The sequence below is a fragment of the Calonectris borealis genome, unplaced genomic scaffold, assembly GCF_964195595.1.
Source record: "Calonectris borealis unplaced genomic scaffold, bCalBor7.hap1.2 HAP1_SCAFFOLD_291, whole genome shotgun sequence".
Lineage (NCBI taxonomy): Eukaryota > Metazoa > Chordata > Aves > Procellariiformes > Procellariidae > Calonectris > Calonectris borealis.
The window spans coordinates 14,085-37,346 of NW_027441674.1; the positions used below are offsets into that span (position 1 = coordinate 14,085).

Consider the following 23,262-nt stretch of genomic DNA (forward strand, 5'->3'; position numbering starts at 1 on the left):
TGGGGTTGGGGTGCGGGGGGGGTTTTAGGGTGCCCGAGGGTGGGGGTTGGGGTGCCGGGGAGGGGTTTCGGGTGCGGAGGGGAGGTTTTGGGGTGTGGGGGGGGTTTTGGGGTGCAGGGGGGGTTGGGGTGCGGGGGGTGGTTTTTGGGGTGCGGGGGGGGGGGGTTTTGGGGTGCCCATACGTACCAGTCGGTGCCGGGGGGGGCGATGACGAGCAGCAGCGGGGCGGGGGGAGGGGTCCGAGGGGGTCTCGCCGCCCCTCCCCCCCCGGGCCCCCCCCCCGCCCCCCCCCCGGGGGGGTCCCCTCCCCCCCCTCCCCCCCCCGCCAGGAAGTTCCCGTCCGAGAGCCGGCGCCGCAGGTATTCCATCCCCCGCTATAGGGGGCTATAGGGGGCCGCTATAGGGGGCGGGGGGGATTAGAGGGGCCTAGAGGGGGCGGGGCCTCCGGGGGGAGGGGCCTAGAGGGGGCGGGGGCTAGAGGGGGTAGGGGGCCTATAGGGGTCGGGGGCTATAGGGGCCTAGAGGGGCCCGCTATAGGGGGTGGGGGCTAGAGGGGGGGGCCTATAGGGGTTGGAGGTATAGGGGTTGGGGGCTATAGGGGCAGGGAGCTATAGGGGTCGGGGCTATAGGGGTCGGGGGCTATAGGGGCCTATGGGGCAGGCAGCTATAGGCGCCTATGGGGCAGGGAGCTATAGGGGTCGGAGCTATAGGGGCCTATGGGGAAGGGAGGTATAGGGGCAGGGAGCTATAGGGGTCGGAGCTATAGGTGCCTATGGGGCAGGGAGCTATAGGGGCAGGGAGCTATAGGGGCCTATGGGGCAGGGAGCTATAGGGGCAGGGAGCTATAGGGGTTGGAGCTATAGGGGCCTATGGGGCAGGGAGCTATGAGGGGGGCTCTAGGGGATGCAGCTATAGGGGTTGGGGCCTATAGGGGCCTGCTATAGGGGTAGGGAGCTCTAGGGGGTCACCCTCTAAGGGGTGGAGCTATAGGGATCAGGGGCTATAGGGGCCTGCTATAGGGGTAGGGAGCTATAGGGGTCACCCTAGAGGGGTTAGAGCTATAGGGGCTGTGGGCTATAGGGGGCTCACCCTATAGACACCCACTAAGGGGATCAGGGGATCGGGGAGTGACTTTATAAGGGCCCTCTGTAGGGGTCGGGGCTATAGGGTGTCACCCTATAGAGGCTATAGGGGTCAGGGCTATAGGAGGCCGCCTTATAGGGGTCTGGGCTGTAAGGGCCAGCCCTATAGATATCTAAGCTATAAGGGGTCAGGGCTATAGGAGCTCAGCCCTATAGGGGTCTGGGTTATAGGGGTCAGGGTGAGGGTGCCTATAGGGGCCCCATACAGGGAACGGCATCCCTGGGGCTATAGGGGGAGGCCCAATAGGGAAAGGAGCCGTCGGAGGAGACCCTATAGGGTAAAGGGCGCTATAGGGGAGAGAGCTACGGGAGAAAGGGTCTATAGGTGGAGGCCCTATAACGGAAGGAGCTGTAGAGACAGAAAACCCTATAGGAAGGGGATCTATAGGGGAAGAAAGGCTGGGGGGGGTAAAGCTGCCTATAGGAAAACCCTATAGGAGAACTAAGCTATAGGAGAAGCTTCTGTAGGGGAAGGGGGTCTGTAGGGGAGAGGAGCTATAGGGGAAGGGGGGTTATAGGGGAAGGCACCCTATAGGGGAAGGGAGCTGGGGGGGGGGGAAGGCTGCCCTATGGATGGGCCCTATAGGGGCAAGGGGGGGGCTATAGGGGATGCAGGAGTTATAGGAGAAGGGGCTGGAGGGGCTGGAGAAGCCATAGGAGGTGGAAGAGCTATAGGGGATGGAGGGGCGGGGAGGGGGCTATAGGGGGTGGGGGGGCTCTGGGGGTGGAAGGGGCTATAGAAGGAGGAGCTATAGGGGATGGGAGGCTATAGGGGAAGGGGGGCTATAGGGGATGGGGGCTATAGGGGATGGGGAGCTATAGGGGATGGGGAGCTATAGGGGATGGGGAGCTATAGGGGATGGGGCAGCTATAGGGGAAGGGGGGCTATAGGGGATGGGGGGCTATAGGGGATGGGGGCTATAGGGGATGGGGAGCTATAGGGGATGGGGAGCTATAGGGGAAGGGGGCTATAGGGGATGGGGAGCTATAGGGGATGGGGGCTATAGGGGATGGGGAGCTATAGGGGATGGGGCAGCTATAGGGGATGGGGGGCTATAGGGGATGGGGAGCTATAGGGAATGGGGAGCTATAGGGGATGGGGCAGCTATAGGGGATGGGGGGCTATAGGGGAAGGGCGGCCCTGCCGGGAGCCCTATAGGATCCCCTATAGGAGCCCCTATAGCATCCCCCGGGCGGCAGCGCCCCGCCCCGCCCCGCCCCGCCCCGCCCGCGCGCTCACATCCGGCCCCGCCCCCTCCGCCCCGCCCTCGCCCCGCCCCCTCCCCATTGCCGAGACGCGAGGGGGGCGGGGCCCGGCGGTGACGTCAGCGGCCGCCCCGCCCGCGGCTCTGCAGAGGGAAAGGGGCGGGGCCGGGCGGGGTGGGGCCGGTGACGTCATGGCGGGCAGCGGAAGGAGAACCCGGGCGCGCGGGGCCGCGTCAGTTGCCGGGTCTTTATTGGGGGGGGGAGGGGCGGGGGGAGGGGCCGATGGGGGGAGGGGCGGGGCCAGGCGGGTTTTGGGGGGAATTGAAGCGGGTTCGGGGTCCGGGGCGTGGTCCCGCGACGTCACCGGGAGCCTCAGTCCTCTGGGGGGGGGGGAGGGGAGGGGTAAAGAGGGGACCCAGGTGTCCTGCCCCTCCCCCACAGGGGACCCCCGCACCCTGCCCCTCCCCCAACAGGGGACCCAGGTGTCCTACCCCTCCCCCCCCCCCCCGAGGGGACCCTGGCACCCTGCCCCTCCCCCCACGCACCTTGCCCTTCCCCCCGAGGGACCCAGGTGTCCTGCCCCTCCCCCCACAGGGGATCCCCGCACTCTGCCCCTCCCCCACCATGGCACCCACGCACCCTGCCCCTCCCCCCACAGGGGACCCCGCACCCTGCCCCTCCCCCCACAGGGGACCCACGCACCCTGCCCCTCCCCCCACAGGGACCCAGGTGTCCAGCCCCTCCCCCCACCATGGCACCCACGCACCCTGCCCCTCCCCCCATAGGAGACCCAGGTGTCCTGCCCCTCCCCCACCATGGCACCCACGCACCCTGCCCTCCCCCATAGAGAGGACCCAGGTGTCCAGCCCCTCCCCCACCACGGGACCCAGGCACCCCGCCCCTCCCCCCCACAGGGAACCCCGGCACCCCGCCCCTCCCCCCCCCCCCATGGGCTGACCGTCCGGGGGGGGGCAGGGCAGGACGTGCAGGCAGGGCCGGGTCTCCTCCAATCGCAGCAGCTCCCCCTCCAGCCGGGGGCAGCGCGGCCGCGGCGACCCCCAGAAGGTGACGTTGACGGGGGTGGAGGAGCCCACGGGGGTCACCGTGAGCCTGGGGGGGGGGCGGGGTCAGCCCCGGGGGTCCCCCTGCCCCATAGATCCGCCCTGGGGCCCCCCTGCCCCATAGATTCACCCTGGGGTCCTCCTGCCCCATAGATTCGCCCTGGGGTCCTCCTGCCCCATAGATCTGCCCTGGGTCCTCCTGCCCCATAGATCCGCCCTGGGTCCCCCTGCCCCATAGATCTGCCCTGGGGTCCTCCTGCCCATAGATCCACCCTGGGGTCCCCCTGCCCCATAGATCTGCCCTGGGGTCCCCCTGCCCCATAGATCCGCCCTGGGGTCCTCCTGCCCCATAGATCCGCCCTGGGGTCCCCCTGCCCCATAGATTCACCCTGGAGTCCTCCTGCCCCATAGATCCGCCCTGGGGTCCCCCTGCCCCATAGATTCACCCTGGAGTCCTCCTGCCCCATAGATCCACCCTGGGGTCCTCCTGCCCCATAGATCTGCCCTGGGGTCCTCCTGCCCCATAGATTCACCCTGGAGTCCTCCTGCCCCATAGATCTGCCCTGGGTCCTCCTGCCCCATAGATCCGCCCTGGGGTCCCCCTGCCCCATAGATCTGCCCTGGGGTCCTCCTGCCCCATAGATCCGCCCTGGGGTCCTCCTGCCCCATAGATTCACCCTGGGGTCCTCCTGCCCCATAGATCTGCCCTGGGGTCCTCCTGCCCCATAGATTCACCCTGGAGTCCTCCTGCCCCATAGATCTGCCCTGGGTCCTCCTGCCCCATAGATCCGCCCTGGGGTCCCCCTGCCCCATAGATCTGCCCTGGGGTCCCCCTGCCCCATAGATTCACCCTGGGGTCCCCCTGCCCCATAGATCTGCCCTGGGGTCCTCCTGCCCCATAGATCCGCCCTGGGGTCCTCCTGCCCCATAGATTCACCCTGGGGTCCTCCTGCCCCATAGATCCGCCCTGGGGTCCTCCTGCCCCATAGATTCGCCCTGGGGTCCTCCTGCCCCATAGATCCGCCCTGGGGTCCCCCTGCCCCATAGATCCATCCTGGGGACCCCCGTGGGCTCCAGAGGTTATGTAGAGACCTGCCTGCCCCATAGATGCCCCACTGACCCTATAGACCCCCCGTTGACCCTATAGACCCCCCCAGCTCCATAGACCCCCCATTGACCTCGTAGACCCCCCATTGACCTTATAGACCCCCCATTGACCCTATAGAGCCCCCAGCCCCACACAGCCCCCATTGACCTCGTAGACCCCCCATTGACCCTATAGACCCCCCGTTGACCCTATAGACCCCCCCAGCCCCATAGACCCCCCCACTGACCTCGTAGACCCCCCATTGACCCTATAGACCCCCCGTTGACCCTATAGACCCCCCCAGCCCCATAGACCCCCCATTGACCTCGTAGACCCCCCATTGACCCTATAGACTCCCCAGCCCCACAGAGCCCCCGTTGACCCTATAGACCCCCCCAGCCCCATAGACCCCCCCACTGACCCTATAGACCCCCCATTGACCCTATAGACCCCCCATTGACCCTATATATTCCCCCAGCCCTATAGACCCCCCCATTGACCTTGTAGACCCCCCATTGACCCTATAGACCCCCCAGCCCCACAGAGCCCCCATTGACCTCGTAGCCCCCCCCTTGCCCCTATAGACCCCCCGTTGACCCTATAGACCCCCCAGCCCCATAGACCCCCCATTGACCCTATAGACCCCCAACCCCATAGACCCCCCATTGACCCTATAGACCCCCAACCCCACAGAGCCCCCATTGACCTCGTAGACCCCCCATTGACCCTATAGACCCCCCGTTGACCCTATAGACCCCCCCCAGCCCCATAGACCTCCCCATTGACCTTGTAGACTCCCCATTGACCCTATAGACCCCCCAGCCCCATAGACCCCCCATTGACCCTATAGACCCTCCCAGCCCCATAGACCCCCCATTGACCCTATAGACCCTCCCAGCCCCATAGACCCCCATTGACCCTATAGACCCCCCATTGACCCTATAGACCCCCCAACCCCCCAGAGCCCCCATTGACCTCGTAGACCCCCCATTGACCCTATAGACCCCCCGTTGACCCTATAGACTCCCAATTAACCCTATAGACCCCCCAGCCCCCCAAAGCCCCCATTGACCTCGTAGCCCCCCCATTGACCCTATAGACCCCCCATTGACCCTATAGACTCCCAGTTAACCCTATAGACCCCCCAGCCCCACAGAGCCCCCATTGACCTCGTAGCCCCCCCATTGACCCTATAGACCCCCCATTGACCCTATAGACTCCCAGTTAACCCTATAGACCCCCCAGCCCCACAGAGCCCCCATTGACCTCGTAGACCCCCCATTGACCCTATAGACCCCCCGTTGACCCTATAGACTCCCAGTTAACCCTATAGACCCCCCAGCCCCCCAGAGCCCCCATTGACCTCGTAGACCCCCCATTGACCCTATAGACCCCCCGTTGACCCTATAGACTCCCAATTAACCCTATAGACCCCCCAGCCCCCCAAAGCCCCCATTGACCTCGTAGCCCCCCCATTGACCCTATAGACCCCCCATTGACCCTATAGACTCCCAGTTAACCCTATAGACCCCCCAGCCCCACAGAGCCCCCATTGACCTCGTAGCCCCCCCATTGACCCTATAGACCCCCCATTGACCCTATAGACTCCCAGTTAACCCTATAGACCCCCCAGCCCCACAGAGCCCCCATTGACCTCGTAGCCCCCCCATTGACCCTATAGACCCCCCGTTGACCCTATAGACTCCCAGTTAACCCTATAGACCCCCCAGCCCCCCAGAGCCCCCATTGACCTCGTAGACCCCCCATTGACCCTATAGACCCCCCGTTGACCCTATAGACTCCCAGTTAACCCTATAGACCCCCCAGCCCCCCAGAGCCCCCATTGACCTCGTAGACCCCCCATTGACCCTATAGACCCCCCGTTGACCCTATAGACTCCCAGTTAACCCTATAGACCCCCCAGCCCCCCAGAGCCCCCATTGACCTCGTAGCCCCCCCATTGACCCTATAGACCCCCCATTGACCCTATAGACTCCCAGTTAACCCTATAGACCCCCCAGCCCCCCAGAGCCCCCATTGACCTCGTAGACCCCCCATTGACCCTATAGACCCCCTGTTGACCCTATAGACTCCCAGTTAACCCTATAGACCCCCCAGCCCCCCAGAGCCCCCATTGACCTCGTAGCCCCCCCATTGACCCTATAGACCCCCCATTGACCCTATAGACTCCCAGTTAACCCTATAGATCCCCCAGCCCCACAGAGCCCCCATTGACCTCGTAGACCCCCCATTGACCCTATAGACCCCCCGTTGACCCTATAGACTCCCAGTTAACCCTATAGACCCCCCAGCCCCCCAGAGCCCCCATTGACCTCGTAGACCCCCCATTGACCCTATAGACCCCCCGTTGACCCTATAGACTCCCAATTAACCCTATAGACCCCCCAGCCCCCCAAAGCCCCCATTGACCTCGTAGCCCCCCCATTGACCCTATAGACCCCCCATTGACCCTATAGACTCCCAGTTAACCCTATAGACCCCCCAGCCCCCCAGAGCCCCCATTGACCCTATAGACCCCCCGTTGACCCTATAGACTCCCAGTTAACCCTATAGACCGCCCAGCCCCCCAGAGCCCCCATTGACCTCGTAGCCCCCCCCTTGCCCTTATAGCCCCCCCTATAGCCCCTATACGCACGGGTAGGCGGGGTAGATGGGCTGGCACTCCCGGCTGCGGCTACGTATGGGGCTGGCCCCACACGGGGGGTTGCAGAGTCCCCAGGGGCTCCAGTCTGACCAGTTCCCCGCCACTGGGAGCACAGGGCAGCGTCATGGGGTGCCTATGGGGGGGGGGGGGGAGGGGGCTGGGGGTCCCTATGGGGGCCGCTATGGGGTGGCCGTGGGTTCCTCTGGGGTGGCTGGGGGGCCCTATGGGGTGGCTATAGGGCAGCTATAGGGTGCTATAGGGCAGCTAGAGAGGACCGTTGAGTAGCTATAGGGTGCTGTAGGGCTGCTATAGGGTTCCCCAGGGCAGCTATAGGGTAGTTATATGGTTCCGCGGGGCTTTGTCGGGTGCTAGAGGGCACCTATCTCTATATGGCAGCCATAGGGCACTATAGGGCTCGGTGGGGGAGTATAGGGTAGGGTTCTATGAGGCAGCTATAGTGTGTTATATGGCACCTATAGAACTCTATAAGGCTGTAAGTGCTGTAGGCAGCTACGGGGCTTCATAGGGTGCTATAAGGCAGCTATAGGGTTCCATAGGGCAGTTCGACGTGCCATAGGGCAGCTATACGGTGTTATAGTGCAGCTACAGTGCTCTCTAAGGCAGCTATAATTGCTATAGGGCACCTATAGGGTTCCTTAAGGCAGCTATAGGGCTCTGTAAGGCAGCTATAGGTTCCCATAGGACAGCTATAGGGTTCCAAAGTGCAGCTCTAGGGTGGTATAGTGCTCTCTAAGGCAGCTATAAGTGCTATAGGGCACCTATAGTGTTCCTTAGGGCAGCTATAGGGCATTATAGGACGGCGATAGAGCACTATAGGGCTCCATAGGGCAGCTACAGGGTGCCATAGGGCAGCTATAGGGCTCTATAAGGTGGCTCTAAGTGCTATAGGGCACCTATAGGGCTCTCTAAGGCGGCTCTAAGTGCTATAGGGCATCTCTAAGGTTCCATAGCGCAGCTATAGGGCTCTATAAGGTGGCTCTAAGTGCTATAGGGCACCTATAGGGTTCCCTAGAGCAACTATAGGGTGCCATAGGGCAGCTATAGGGCTCTATAAGGCAGCTATAAGTGCTATGGGGCACCTATAGGGTTCCCTAGAGCACCTATAGGGTGCCATAGGGCAGCTATAGGGTTCTCTAAGGCAGCTCTAAGTGCTATAGGGCACCTATAGGGTTCCCTAGAGCAACTATAGGGTGCCATAGGGCAGCTATAGGGCTCTCTAAGGCAGCTATAAGTGCTATAGGGCACCTATAGGGTTCCCTAGAGCAACTATAGGGTGCCATAGGGCAGCTATAGGGCTCCTCTAAGGCAGCTCTAAGTGCTATAGGGCATCTCTAACGTTCCATAGGGCAGCTATAGGGCTCTATAGGGCAGCTATAGGGCTCTATAAGGCGGCTCTAAGTGCTATAGGGCACCTATAGGGTTCCCTAGAGCAACTATAGGGTGCCATAGGGCAGCTATAGGGCTCTCTAAGGCACCTCTAAGTGCTATAGGGCATCTCTAACGTTCCATACGGCAGCTATAGGGTGCCATAGGGCCGCTCTAGGGCTCTATAAGGCAGCTATGAGTGCTATAGGGCACGTATAGGGTTCCATAGGGCAGCTATGGGGTTCCATAGGGCCGCTATAGGGTTCCAAAGGGCACCTCTAGAGTTCCAAAGGGCAGCTATAGGGTTCCATAGGGCCGCTATAGGGTTCCAAAGGGCACCTATAGGGTTCCAAAGGGCAGCTATAGGGTTCCATAGGGCAGCTATAGGGTTCCAAAGGGCACCTCTAGGGTTCCAAAGGGCAGCTATAGGGTTCCAAAGGGTACCTATAGGGTTCCAAAGGGCAGCTATAGGGTTCCAAAGGGCCGCTATAGGGTTCCAAAGGGTACCTCTAAGGTTCCAAAGGGCAGCTATAGGGTTCCAAAGGGTACCTATAGGGTTCCAAAGGGCAGCTATAGGGTTCCAAAGGGCCGCTATAGGGTTCCAAAGGGTACCTATAGGGTTCCATAGGGCCGCTATAGGGTTCCAAAGGGCACCTCTAAGGTTCCAAAGGGCAGCTATAGGGTTCCATAGGGCCGCTATAGGGTTCCAAAGGGCACCTCTAGGTTTCCAAAGGGCCGCTATAGGGTTCCATAGGGCACCTCTAGGGTTCCATAGGGCCTCTATAGGGTTCCATAGGGCACCTCTAGGGTTCCATAGGGCTGCTATAGGGTTCCAAAGGGCACCTATAAGGTTCCAAAGGGCACCTCTAGGGTTCCATAGGGCAGCTATAGGGTTCCAAAGGGCACCTCTAGGGTTCCATAGGGCCGCTATAGGGTTCCAAAGGGTACCTATAGGGTTCCAAAGGGCACCTCTAGGGTTCCATAGGGCCGCTATAGGGTTCCAAAGGGCACCTATAAGGTTCCAAAGGGCATCTCTAGGGTTCCAAAGGGCACCTATAGGGCAGCTATAGGGCAGCTATAGGTGGCGGGGGGGGAGGGAGGGGGTCACTCACGGAGGCAGTGGTGGACGTTGTAGCAGGCGCGGAGCTGGATGGTGCCGCCCCCCCCCTGGGTGGGGCAGGGGGGCCCCCCCGGCCTGCGCCCCACACATTCCCGCGTCCGCCGCTGCTGCCCCACGGCGGCCTCGCAGCTCAGGGTGCCCCATAGGCGCCGCTCGCAGGGGGCCCAGGCGCCCCACGGCCCCCAGTGCTCCACGCCTGGGGGAGCACCCATGGGTGGGGGTCGGGGGGTGCCCCAGAGCCCCCCACCCCCCCCGACCCACACTTGGGGGGCAGCAGAGCGGGGGGTTGTGGGGTGGGTGCCCCATAGCGGGGGGGGCTCAGGGTGGGGGGTTGTGGGGTGGGTGCCCCATAGCGGGGGGGGCTCAGGGTGGGGGGTTGTGGGGTGGGTGCCCCATAGCGGGGGGGGCTCAGGGTGGGGGGTTGTGGGGTGGGTGCCCCATAGCGGGGGGGCTCAGGGTGGGGGGTTGTGGGGTGGGTGCCCCATAGCGGGGGGGGCTCAGGGTGGGGGGTTGTGGGGTGGGTGCCCCATAGCGGGGGGGGCTCAGGGTGGGGGGTTGTGGGGTGGGTGCCCCATAGCGGGGGTTGGGGGGGTTGGGGGGGGGTTGTGGGGTGGGTGCCCCATAGCGGGCGTTGGGGGGGTGCCCCATGGGTGCCCCACCGTGGGGCTTAGGAGAAGCCCCGCCCCTCCCCAAGCCCCGCCCCACAATGCCAGCCCCGCCCCCATGTAGACCCCGCCCCCGGGCCCCACCCCCTGGGCTGACTCTCACCCCCTCCCCCCCAAGCCCTGTTTAACTCCCCAGGCCACGCCCTCATGGCCACACGCCACGCCCCCTCCCAGCCCCACCCCCGCAGACCACCCAGGCCACGCCCCTTCCCCGCTGGAGCCCCGCCCCCTTCGCGCAGGAGCCGAACCCCGCCGCAACCCCTGGGGAAACGCCCCCCCGCCCCCCGCAAAGCCACGCCCCCTCCGCAAAACCACGCCCCACGCAGGCCACGCCCCCCTCCAAGCCACGCCCCCTCACCCGGGCAGGGCCCGTGGGGCCCGCAGGCCACGCGCCGGGTGCTGTTGCCGGGGCAACCGCGGCCCCCGTGCCGGGGGGGCGGGGCGTCGCAGGCGCGGCGCTGCGTGACCACGCCCAGCCCGCACGTCACCGGGCAGGGGGTGGTCGCTGACCACGCCCCCCAGGCGCCGTCCTCTGCGGCGGGGGGGGGAGAGGGAGGGGTCAGGGCCTGGTGGCCACGCCCCCTCCCTGACCCCTGGGTGCCTCCCCCACCCCTGGGTGCCCCCTGACCCCTTGGTTCCCCCCCCCCCCCCCGGCTCCCCCCCCACCCCCGGGTGCCCCCTGACCCCTGGCTCCCCCCCACCCCTGGGTGCTCCCCTCACCCCCGGGTGCCTCTTTGACCCCTGGGTCCCCCCCCACCCCCGGATCCCCCCCCGACCCATGGGCGCCCCCCACCCCTGGCTCCCCCCCACCCCCGGGTGCCCCCCCACCCCTAGGTCCCCCCCCACCCCTGGGTGCCCCCACCCCTGGCTTCCCCCCCACCCCCGGGTCCCCCCCCACCCCCGGGTGCCCCCCCCACCCGTGCGTGCCCCCCCCGACCCATGGGTGCCCCCCACCCCTGGCTCCCCCCCCACCCCCGGGTCCCCCCCCACCCCTGGCTCCCCCCCACCCCCGGGTGCCCCCCCCACCCCTAGGTCCCCCCCCACCCCTGGGTGCCCCCACCCCTGGCTTCCCCCCCACCCCCGGGTCCCCCCCCACCCCCGGGTGCCCCCCCCACCCGTGCGTGCCCCCCCCGACCCATGGGTGCCCCCCACCCCTGGCTCCCCCCCCACCCCCGGCTCCCCCCCCACCCCTGGCTCCCCCCCACCCCCGCGTCCCCCCCCACCCCCGGGTGCCCCCCCCACCCCTGGGTGCCCCCACCCCTGGCTCCCCCCCACCCCCGGGTCCCCCCCCACCCCTAGGTCCCCCCCCACCCCTGGCTCCCCCCCACCCCCGGGTCCCCCCCCACCCCTAGGTCCCCCCCACCCCTGGCTCCCCCCACCCCCGGATGCCCCCCCCACCCCTAGGTCCCCCCCCACCCCTGGGTGCCCCCCACCCCTGGCTCCCCCCCCACCCTGTGTCCCCCCCCACCCCCGGCTCCCCCCCCACCCCTGGCTCCCCCCCCACCCCCGCGTCCCCCCCAACCCCCGGGTGCCCCCCCCACCCCTGGGTGCCCCCACCCCTGGCTCCCCCCCACCCCCGGGTCCCCCCCCACCCCCGCGTCCCCCCCCACCCCGGGTGCCCCCCCCACCCCCGGGTGCCCCCCACCCCTGGCTCCCCCCCCACCCCCGGCTCCCCCCCCACCCCTGGCTCCCCCCCACCCCCGCGTCCCCCCCAACCCCCGGGTGCCCCCCCCACCCCCGGGTGCCCCCCACCCCTGGGTGCGGGGGGGCCCTCACGGGGGCAGGGCGGGAGCCCGGGGCAGGGCTGGGTCTCGCTCCCGTCCCCGGGGCAGGCGGGGCCCGGCGGCTCCAGCGAAGGCGGCGGCGAATCGCAGCGACGGCTTCGGCTCCGCCCCGGGCCTGGCCCCGCCCCCCGGCAGGTCCCGCCGCAGCCCCCCAGGGGCCCCAGGGACCCCAGGAGCCCCCCACTGCGGGGGAGGGGCGGGGCTTACCCGCCGCCCCCCTCCCCCACCTGCCTCCCGCCCCTCCCCCCCCTTCCTCCTCCCCCACCCCGCCCCTCCCCCCTCATCATCCTCCCCCCTCCCCCCCCCCCGACCCCCTCCGCCCACTTCCCCCTCCTCCTCCCTGCCCATCCCCCACCCTCCCCTCCTCCACCCCTCCCCCCACTTCCCGCCCCTCCCCCTTCCCCTCCTCCACCCCCTCCCCCCTCCCTCATCCGCCGCCCCGCCTCCTCCCTCTCCCCCCGCCCCTCCCCCCGCTCCCCTGCCACCCCGCCCCTCCCCCTGCCCCTCCTCCACCCTCTCCCCCTCCTCCCCTCCCCCCCTCCCCCACCCTCCCCTCCCCCTCCTCCTCCCCCTCCCCTCCCCCTGCCCCTCCCCCCCTCCTCCCCCCCACCCCTTCCCTTCCCCCCCCTCCCCCTCCTCCTCCCCCGCCCCTCCCCCTCCTCCCCCGCCCCTCCCCCCTCCCCTCCCCCCACCCGCCCCTCCCCCACCCTCCCCCACTCTCTCCTCCCCCTCCCCTCCCCCTGCCCCTCCTCCCCCCCACCCCTTCCCTTCCCCCCCTCCTCCTCCCCCGCCCCTCCCCCTCCTCCCCCGCCCCTCCCCCACTCTCCCCTCCCCCTCCTCCCCCCCACCCTCCCCTCCCCCTCCCTCCTCCCCCGCCCCTCCCTCACCCTCCCCTCCCCGCCCCTCCCCCACTCTCTCCTCCCCCTCCCCTCCCCCTGCCCCTCCCCCCCTCCTCCCCCCCTTCCCTTCCCCCCTCCCCCCCTCCCCCCCGCCCCTCCCCCCCCGCCCCTCCCCCCCCCCTCACCAGGACACGTGGGGGTCCCCCCCTGGCAAACCCGGCTCTCCTGGGCCCCCCCCGGGCCGCAGCTCCCCCCGCAGCGGGGGGCGGGGTCAGCGCAGGCCCGGCCCCGCCTCTGGGTCCCCGCCCCGCAGGTCACGGAGCACCCGCCCCACGGCGCCCAGGGGGTCCAACCCCCCGCCTCTGGGGGGGGGCAAAGGTCAGGGGGCAGCCGGGGGGCAGCGCCCCTCCCCCACGTCCCCCCCTCCCCCCACGTCCCCCCCGTGTCCCCACGCCCCCCCACGTCCCCTCCCCCACGCCCCCCCGTGTCCCCCCACGCCCCCCCATCCCCCCATGTCCCCATTCCCCCCATCCCCCCACGCCCCCCCGTGTCCCTCTACGTCCCCTCCCCCCGTCCCCCCTCCCCCCATGTCCCCCCGTGTCCCCCCACGCCCCCCCATCCCCCCACGTCCCCGCCCCCACGTCCCCCCATCCCCCCGTCCCCCCCATCCCCCCACGCCCCCCCGTGTCCCCCCGTGTCCCCCCATCCCCCCACGTCCCCATTCCCCCCCATCCCCCCCCCGTGTCCCCCCACGTCCCCTCTCCCACGTCCCCCCCGTGTCCTCCCCCATCCCCCCACGTCCCCTCCCCCACGTCCCCCCCGTGGCCTCCCCCATCCCCCCACGTCCCCTCCCCCACGTCCCCCCCTCCCCCCACGCCCCCCGTGTCCCCCCACGTCCCCTCCCCCCGTCCCCCCTCCCCCCGTGTCCCTCCATGTCCCCTCCCCCACATCCCCCCCGTGTCCTCCCCCATCCCCCCACGTCCCCTCCCCCACGTCCCCCCCTCCCCCCACGCCCCCCGTGTCCCCCCACGTCCCCTCCCCCCGTCCCCCCTCCCCCCATGCCCCCCCATCCCCCACGTCCCCCCCATCCCCCCACGTCCCCATTCCCCCCCATCCCCCACACCCCCCCGTGTCCCTCACGTCCCCTCCCCCACGTCCCCCCCGTGGCCTCCCCCATCCCCCCACGTCCCCTCCCCCCATGTCCCCCCGTGTCCCCCCATCCCCACGTCCCCTCCCCCACGCCCCCCCACGCCCCCCATCCCCCCACGTCCCCTCCCCCACGTCCCCCCCTCCCCCCACGCCCCCCGTGTCCCCCCACGTCCCCTCCCCCCGTCCCCCCGTGTCCCCCCATTCCCACGTCCCCTCCCCCACGCCCCCCCACGCCCCCCCACCCCCCCACCCCCCCTCCCCCACGCCCCCCCACGCCCCCCCACGCCCCCTCCCCCACGCCCCCCCCTCCCCCCACGTCCCCTCCCCCCGTCCCCCCCTCCCCCCACGTCCCCCCGTGCCCTCCCACGTCCCCTCCCCCCACCCCCCCGTGTCCCCTCCCCCTCCCCCCATCCCCTCCCCCACCCCCCCCGTGTCCCCTCCCCCACCCTCCCCGTGTCCCCTCCCCCTCCCCCCCCCGGCCCCTCCCCCACCCGGGCAGCAGGGCAGGTCACAGGCTCGCAGCTGCCACGCCCTCCTGTCCCCGCCCCCCTCGGGGCTCCGGCTCCGCCCCCGGCGCTGGGTCCCCTCCCCGCAGGTCACCGAGCACCCGCTCCAGGGGCCCCAGGGGCCCCACGCGCCCGCCCTGCGGACGGGGGCACCCGATGGCACCCGAGGGCACCCGGGGGCCCCCAGTGTCCCCCAATGGCGCCCAATGGCGCCCAATGGCGCCCGGTGGCACCCAGTGTCCCCCAATGTCACCCAATGGCACCCAATGGCACCCAATGACCCCCAATGGCACCCAACGGCACCCAATGGCACCCAGTGGCACCCGGTGGCACCCAATGACCCCCAATGTCACCCAATGGCGCCCAATGGCACCCAGTGGCACCCAATGGCACCCAATGGCACCCAATGACCCCCAATGGCACCCAACGGCACCCAATGGCACCCAGTGGCACCTGATGGCACCTGATGGCACCCGGGGGCCCCCAGTGTCCCCCAATGGCGCCCAATGGCGCCCAATGGCGCCCGGTGGCACCCAGTGTCCCCCAATGTCACCCAATGGCACCCAATGGCACCCAATGACCCCCAATGGCACCCAACGGCACCCAATGGCACCCAGTGGCACCCGGTGGCACCCAATGACCCCCAATGTCACCCAATGGCGCCCAATGGCACCCAGTGGCACCCAATGACCACCAATGTCAGCCGGTGGCACCCAGTGGCCCCCAATGGCACCCAATGACCCCCAATGGCACCCAGTGTCACCCAATGGCACCCAGTGTCCCCCAATGGCGCCCAATGGCGCCCAATGGCGCCCGGTGGCACCCACTGTCACCCAATGGCACCCAATGGCACCCAATGACCCCCAATGGCACCCAACGGCACCCAATGGCACCCAATAGCACCCAATGGCACCCAATGGCGCCCAATGACCCCCAATGGCGCCCAATGGCACCCGGTGTCCTCCAATGACCCCCAATGGCGCCCAATGGCACCCAATGGCGCCCAATGGCACCCGGTGTCCTCCAATGACCCCCAATGGCACCCAGTGGCACCCGGTGGCACCCAATGACCCCCAATGGCACCCAATGGCGCCCAATGGCACCCGGTGTCCCCCAATGACCCCCAATGGCACCCAATGGCACCCGGTGGCACCCAATGACCCCCAATGGCACCCAATGGCACCCGGTGGCACCCAATGACCCCCAATGGCACCCGGTGGCACCCAATGGCACCCAATGACCCCCAATGGCACCGAATGGCACCCAATGGCACCCAGTGGCACCCAATGACCCCCAATGGCACCCGGTGGCACCCTATGGCACCCAATGACCCCCAATGGCACCCAATGGCACCCAATGGCACCCAGTGGCACCCAATGACCCCCAATGGCACCCGGTGGCCTCCAGTGGCACCCAATGACCCCCAATGGCCCCCAATGGCCCCCAATGGCACCCAATGACCCCCAATGGCACCTGGTGGCGCCCAGTGTCCCCCAATGACCCCCAATGGCACCCAATGGCACCCAATGGCGCCCAATGGCGCCCAATGGCACCCGGTGGCACCCAATGACCCCCAATGGCACCCGGTGGCCCCCAGTGGCACCCAATGACCCCCAATGGCACCCAATGGCACCCAATGGCGCCCAATGGCACCCGGTGTCCCCCAATGACCCCCAATGGCACCCAATGGCACCCAATGGCACCCGGTGGCACCCAATGGCACCCGGGGGCCCCCAGTGTCCCCCAATGACCCCCAATGGCACCCAGTGGCAGCCGGTGGCACCTGGTGGCACCCAATGGCACCCAATGACCCCCAATGCACCCAGTGGCACCCAATGGCGCCCAGTGGTACCCAATGGCACCCGGTGGCACCCAGTGGCACCCCGTGGCACCTGATGGCACCCGATGACCCCCAATGGCACCCGATGGTACCCAATGGCACCCAGTGTCCCCTAATGGCACCCGGTGTCCCCCAATGGCACCCAATGGCACCCAGTGGCACCCAATGACCCGCAATGGCACCCAGTGTTCCCCAATGACCCCCAATGGCACCCAGTGGCACCCAATGACCACCAATGTCAGCCGGTGGCACCCGGTGGCCCCCAATGGCACCCAATGACCCCCAATGGCACCCAGTGTCACCCAATGGCACCCAGTGACCCCCAATGGCACCCAGTGGCACCCAATGGCACCCGGTGGCACCCAATGGCACCCGGTGTCCCCCCAATGGCACCCAGTGTCACCTGATGGCACCCAATGACCCCCAATGGCACCCAGTGTCCCCCAATGGCACCCGGTGGCACCCGATGGCACCTAATGACCCCCAATGGCACCCAGTGTCCCCCAATGGCACCCAATGACCCCTAGTGGCACCCAGTATCACCCAGTGGCATCCAATGACCCCCAATGGCACCCAGTGTCACCCAATGGCACCCGGTGGCACCCAATGGCACCCAATGACCCCCAATGGCACCCAATGACCCCCCCCAATGGCACCCAATGGCACCCAATGAACCCCAATGGCACCCAATGGCACCCAGTGGCACCCAGTGGCTGGGCAGGGCCTGGTGGTGGGCGGGGTGTAAGGGGGTGGGTGGGGCTTTTGGTGGGCGGGGCCAGAGGGAAGAGACGGAACCACCTGTGGGATGGGGGGCTGGAGTGGGCGGGGCATCAGTGGGTGGGGCTTATGGGTGTGGGCGGGGTTTGAGGGGACCAGGGTGGGGATTGGGGTGGGCGGGTCCTCCACGGTGGGCGGAGCTTAAGGACACTGGCAGGGCTTGGAGTGGGTGGGGTCACGTTGGTGGGTGGGGCTTAGCGGTGTGGGCGGGGCTTATGGAGTGGGACCAACTGCTGGGTGGGGCTGGGAATGGGCGTGGCCTCGCAGGGGCGGGGCTTTTGTGATGGGCGTGGCTCTTTGGTTGGGCGGGGCTTGCCGAATGGGTGCGGCCAGGTGGGCGGGGCTAGGAGATAGGCCGGGCGCGGGTTGTGGGCGGGGCTACGGGAAGGGACTGGGTTGTGATGGGCGTGGCTTAGGAGAGGGGTGGGGCTGGCTGGGCGGAGCTTGCGGTGGGCGGGGCTGACCGGCAGGTGTGGCAGTGGCCGTGGGGGCGGAGCTTGTAGCCATAGGTGGGGTTGAGGCAGCAGTCGGCCAATGGGACGGGCTCGTCGCCCAGCAGCTCGGCGCAGGCCCCGCCTCCCCCTTCCTCCTCCAATCGGGCGAAGCACCACACGGGCGTGGTGGCTGGGGGGCGGGGCCACCGGGGTCACGTGGGGGGGGGTGTCATGTGAGGGCACCCGCCCCAGTGCCTCCCAGTGCCCCCCAGTGCCCTCCCAGTCCCCTCAGTCTCCTCCCAGTAGCCCTCCAGTGCCCTCCCAGTGCCTCCCAGTGTCCTCCCAGTCCTCCCAGTGCATCCCATCCTCCCAGCCCCCCAGTGCTTTCCCAGTACCTCCCATTACCCTCCCACTGCCTCCCAGTCCCCCCAGTTCTCCCCGTTTCCCCAGTCCACTTCCCCCAAGCCCCCCCAGTGCTCCTCCAGTGCTCCCAGTGCCCTCCCAGTATCCTCCCAGTCTTCAGTCCCCCCACTTCCCCATGCGCCCCCAGTCCTCCCAGTGCCTCCCAGTGCCCTTCCAGTCCCCCCAGTACCCTCCCGGTCCTCCCAGTTCCCCTGGTCCTCCCACCCCCCGAGGCCTCCAGCACCCCCCAGTCCCTTCCCAGTGCCTCCCAGTGCCCCCCAGCCCCTCTCAGCATCCTCCCAGTATCCCCCCAGTGCCTCTCGGTGTCCTCCCACTATCCCCCCCGTGCTCCCAGTTTCCCCAGTCCCCCCAACCCCCCCCAGCGCTCCCAGTTCCCCTGCCCCCCCCCAGTGCTCCCGGTATTCCCCCAGTCCTCCCAGTGCTCCCAGTTTCCCATTTCCCCAGTCCCCCAGCCCCTCCCAGTCCCCCCCAGTCTATCCCAGTGTCTTCCCACCTCCTCCCAGTCCCCTTCAGTGCCTCCCAGTATCCCCCCAGTGCTCCCAGTATCCTCCCAGTGCTCCCAGTAAACCCCCCGTGCTCCCAGTGCTCCCAGTTTCCCCCGTTTCCCCAATCCCCCAGCCCCTCCCAGCCCCTCCCAGTCCCCCCCAGTCCCCTCCAGTGCCTCCCAGTATCCCCCCAGTGCTCCCACTATCCCCCCAGTGTTCCCAGTCCTCCCAGTGCTCCCAGTTTCCCCGGTTTCCCCAATCCCCCAGCCCCTCCCAGCCCCTCCCAGCCCTCCCCCAATCCATCCCAGTCCCTCCCAGTGCCTCCCAGTCTCCCCAGTCCCCCCGGTACCGGCGGGGGCCGCAAGGGCGGCGCAGAGCAGCGGCACGAGCAGCCCCGCACGCGCCATGGGGGGAGGGGGGGGACTCGGCCCCTCCCCCCCTCCGCACCCCGGGGCCAAGGGGAAGTGGGGGGAGGGGAGGGGGGGGAGGGGCGACCCCACCCACAGGAAGAAGCCGGGCGCCACCCTGCCCCTCCCCCACCCCAGGGGCCCCCGAAGAGACCGGGGGGGCCCCTCCCCCACCCCAGGGGGCCCCAGAGCCCCTCCCCCACCCCAGGGGCCCCCGAGGAGGCCGGGGGGGCCCCTCCCCCACCCCAGGGGCCCCCGAAGAGACCGGGGGGGCCCCTCCCCCACCCCTGGGGGCCCCGAAGTGGCCCCTCCCCCACCCCAGGGGCCCGAGAGCCCCTCCCCCACCCCAGGGGGCCCCGAAGTGGCCCCTCCCCCACCCCAGGGGGCCCCAGAGCCCCTCCCCCACCCCAGGAGCCCCGAGGAGGCCATGGGGGGGCCCCTCCCCCACCCCAGGGGCCCGAGAGCCCCTCCCCCACCCCGGGCCCCCCCGAAGTGGCCCCTCCCCCACCCCAAGGGGCCCCAGAGCCCCTCCCCCACCCCAGGGGGCCCCGAAGAGACCGGGGGGGCCCCTCCCCCACCCCGGGGGGCCCCGAAGTGGCCCCTCCCCCACCCCAGGGGGCCCCAGAGCCCCTCCCCCACCCCAGGGGGCCCCGAAGTGGCCCCTCCCCCACCCCAGGGGGCCCCAGAGCCCCTCCCCCACCCCAGGAGCCCCGAGGAGGCCATGGGGGGGCCCCCACCCACCCCTGGGGCCCGAGAGCCCCTCCCCCACCCCGGGGGGCCCCGAAGTGGCCCCTCCCCCACCCCAGGGGCCCCCGAGGAGGCCGGGGGGGCCCCTCCCCCACCCCAGGGGCTCCCGAAGAGACCGGGGGGGCCCCTCCCCCACCCCTGGGGCTCGAGAGCCCCTCCCCCACCCCAGGGGGCCCCGAAGTGGCCCCTCCCCCACCCCTGGGGCCCGAGAGCCCCTCCCCCACCCCGGGGGGCCCCGAAGTGGCCCCTCCTCCACCCCAGGGGCCCGAGAGCCCCTCCCCCACCCCAGGGGCCCCCGAGGAGGCCGGGGGGGCCCCTCCCCCACCCCAGGGGGCCCAGAAGAGACCGGGGGGGCCCCTCCCCCACCCCAGGGGCCCCAGAGCCCCTCCCCCACCCCCAAAGCCCCAAATTCCTCCTTTTTTCACCCATTTATTTAAAAAAAAAAAAAAAAAAAAAAAAAGAGAAGAACCCACGAAACCACTGGGGGGGGGGGGAGGGGCGGGGGGAGGGAGGGGCGGGGGGAGGGGCCACCCGTGGGGTGACACGCGGGGGGAGGGGAACCCCCATTTTGGGGCGGGGGGGGGGGAGATCCCCCAGGTTTTGGAAGGCTCCAAGGGGGGGGGGGGCTCAGGGGGGGCGTGGCCTCGGGGGGGCGTGGCCTCGAAGGGCGTGTCTGCGGGGGGCGGGGCTTCAGGGTCCTTCGCTGAAGCGCGTCACCCCCCCGGGGCGGGGCCGGGCGGGAGCCTGGGGGAGGGGGGGGACAATGGGGTCACCCACGTCCCCCCATCCCCCCCCGTGTCCCCATCCCCCCGTGTCCCCCCCTCCCCCCACGTCCCCCCGTGTCCCCATCCCCCCACGTCCCCCCCTCCCTCCATCCTCCCCCTCCCCCCGTGTCCCCCTCCCCCCCATCCCCCCACGTCCCCATCCCCCCCACCTCCCCCTCCCCCCACCCCGCCCCTCCCCCATCCCCCCCACGTCCCCCCCCTCCCCCCGTGTCCCCCTGCCCCCCCCGTGTCCCCCATCCCCCCACCCCGCCCCTCCCCCACCCCCCTCCCCCCGTGTCCCCCTGCCCCCCCGTGTCCCCCATCCCCCCATCCCCCCCCCGCCCCTCCCCCCATCCCCCCCCACGTCCCCCCCTCCCCCCACGCCCCCCGTGTCCCCCTCCCCCCATCCCCCCACCCCCCCATCCCCCCACCCTGCCCCTCCCCCACCCCTCCCCCCATCCCCCCCCACGTCCCCCCCTCCCCCCCGTGTCCCCCTGCCCCCCATCCCCCCACGTCCCCATCCCCCCACCCCCCCATCCCCCCACCCCGCCCCTCCCCCCCTCCCCCCCCACGTCCCCCCCCCCACCGCCCCTCCCCCCGTGTCCCCTGCTCCCCCCGTGTCCCCACCCCCCCACGTCCCCCCCTCCCCCCCAGCCCCCCACCCCGCCCCTCCCCCATCCCCCCCCATCCCCCCCCCGCCCCTCCCCCCCCCCCACGTCCCCCTCCCCCCCCCGCCCCTCCCCCCCCCGGTCACCTCCGGCCGCCGCCGGCCCAGGCCGCTCCCCTCCTTCCACCCCATCGCCTGCAGCATCCGGCACCCAAGGGTGGCCTCGCGGGGGAGGGGCCCCTCCGCCTCCCTGCCGCACCCAGGGGTCACCCCCAGCACCCACTTTTGGGTCCCCAGCACCCACTTTTGGGGTCCCACACCCCATAGCACCCGGTTTTGGGGTCCCCACCACCCACTTTTGGGGTCCCACACCCCATAGCACCCACTTGTGGGGTCCCCACCACCCACTTTTGGGGTCCCACACCCCATAGCGCCCACTTGTGGGGTCCCCAGCACCCACTTTTGGGTCCCCAGCACCCACTTTTGGGGTCTCCTCCCCATAGCACCCGGTTTTGGGGTCCCCAGCACCCACTTTTGGGTCCCCACCACCCACTTTTGGGGTCCCACACCCCATGGGACACACTTTTGGGGTCCCCAGCACCCACTTTGGGGGTCTCCTCCCCATAGCACCCAGTTTTGGGGTCCCCAGCACCCACTTTTGGGGTCCTCCCTCCACCACAGCACCCACTTTTGGGGTCCCACACCCCATAGCACCCACTTTTGGGGTCCCCAGCACCCATTTTTGGGGTCTCCTCCCCATAGCACCCGGTTTTGGGGTCCCCAGCACCCACTTTTGGGGTCCTCCCTCCACCACAGCACCCACTTTTGGGGTCCCACACCCCATAGCACCCGGTTTTGGGGGTCCCCAGCACCCACTTTTGGGGTCTCCTCCCCATAGCACCCACTTTTGGGGTCCCCAGCACCCACTTTTGGGGTCTCCTCCCCATAGCACCCACTTTTGGGGTCCCCAGCACCCACTTTTGGGGTCTCCTCCCCACAGCACCCACTTTTGGGGTCCCCAGCACCCACTTTTGGGGGTCTCCTCCCCATAGCACCCATGTTGGGGTCCCCCTCCCCCCACTTTTGCCCCCCCCCCCCCCTCCTAGGGCACCCCTGGGTGGGGGGTGGGGGTGGGGTGACGGGTGCTCACCCCGGGGTGGGGGGGGGTCCCCCAAATTTGCGCCGCTTGGGTTCGGGGGGGTCGGGGCCCCCCTGCTTCTCCCGGCGCTCGGCCGCCCGGTCCCGGTACTTCATCTGGGGGAGGGGAAGCAGCACCCATGGGTGCCCCCCATAGGTGCCCCCCACCCCCCATAGGTGCCCCCCAGCACCCATGGGTGCCCCCCTATAGGTGCCTCCCAGCACCTCATAAGTGCCCCCCAGCACCCATGGGTGCCCCCCACCCCCATAGGTGCCCCCCCAGCACCCATAGGTGCCCCCCCATAGGTGCCCCTCAGCACCCATAGGTGCCCCCCACCCCCACACATGCCCCCCAGCACCCATGGGTGCCCCCACCCCCCATAGGTGCCCCCCAGCACCCATGGGAGCCCCCCATCCCCGTACATGCCCCCCCAGCACCCATAGGTGCCCCCCCAGAGGTGCCCCTCCCCATAGATGCCCCCCCATAGGTGCCCCCACCCCCCACAGGTGCCCCCAGCACCCATGGGTGCGCCCCACCCCCCCATAGGTGCCCTCCAGCACCCATGAGTGCCCCCCCATAGGTACCCCTCTATAGGTGCCCCCCAGCACCCATGGGTGCCCCCCACCCCCATACATGCCCCCCAGCACCCATAGGTGCCCCCCAGCACCCATAGGTGCCCCTCCCCATAGGTGCCCCCCAGCACCCTATAGGTGCCCCCCAGCACCCATGGGTGCCCCCCACCCACCTCCATGTCCCCCCGGTCCAGGCCCTCGGGGGGGGGAGGGTGGCTCCGGCGCTGCAGCTCCAGGTTTTGCTGGGGGGGGGGGGACCCCGTTATTGGGGGGGGTCCCCAAAACCTCCGGGGGGTCCCCAATACCCGGGGGGGTCCCCAAAACCTCTAGGGGGGGTCCCCAATGTTTGGGGGGGTCCCCAAAACCCCTGGGGGTCCCCAAGACCTGAAGGGGGGTCCCCAATATCTGGGGGTCCCCCAAGTCCTTCTGGGGGGGTCCCCAATTTTTGCGGGGTCCCC

The 23,262-nt window shown here is 69.4% G+C and overlaps 2 protein-coding genes and 1 long non-coding RNA gene across 3 annotated transcripts; all 3 read right to left on the reverse strand.

Moving 5' to 3' along the window:
* Positions 1–2,582: 2,582 nt before the first annotated feature.
* On the reverse strand, positions 2,583–18,992 carry CFP (complement factor properdin). Its single transcript, XM_075139476.1, is given in 11 exon segments — positions 2,583–2,728; positions 3,307–3,458; positions 7,153–7,264; positions 9,660–9,863; positions 10,691–10,864; positions 12,109–12,264; positions 12,267–12,289; positions 13,149–13,317; positions 14,596–14,747; positions 17,692–17,851; positions 18,919–18,992. Coding segments are annotated over 11 exon segments (1,368 nt in total). The 5' UTR covers positions 18,977–18,992; the 3' UTR covers positions 2,583–2,720.
* Positions 18,993–20,199: 1,207 nt separating this feature from the next.
* On the reverse strand, positions 20,200–23,042 carry LOC142077523 (RNA-binding protein 10-like). The gene is made up of 4 exons (XM_075139475.1): positions 22,978–23,042; positions 22,245–22,348; positions 21,242–21,344; positions 20,200–20,467 (listed from the first exon to the last, which is right to left on the reverse strand). The coding sequence occupies exons 1-4, from the start codon at positions 22,981–22,983 to the stop codon at positions 20,414–20,416; spliced, it is 267 nt and encodes an 88-aa protein (XP_074995576.1). The 5' UTR covers positions 22,984–23,042; the 3' UTR covers positions 20,200–20,413.
* Positions 21,370–22,231, reverse strand: LOC142077524 (uncharacterized). Its single transcript, XR_012671896.1, has 3 exons — positions 21,932–22,231; positions 21,797–21,899; positions 21,370–21,764 (listed from the first exon to the last, which is right to left on the reverse strand). It is a non-coding gene; the product is annotated as an uncharacterized LOC142077524 (long non-coding RNA).
* Positions 23,043–23,262: the final 220 nt, after the last annotated feature.

Excerpts from the sequence above, each read along its gene's own strand:
- LOC142077523 (XM_075139475.1), bottom strand. Across the intron at positions 21,345-22,244 it reads GGACCCCCCCCCACCCCGGG|GGAGGCGGAGGGGCCCCTCC; the intron begins GTGAGCACCCGT and ends TGGGTGCGGCAG. Across the intron at positions 20,468-21,241 it reads TGGGCCGGCGGCGGCCGGAG|GCTCCCGCCCGGCCCCGCCC; the intron begins GTGACCGGGGGG and ends CCCCTCCCCCAG.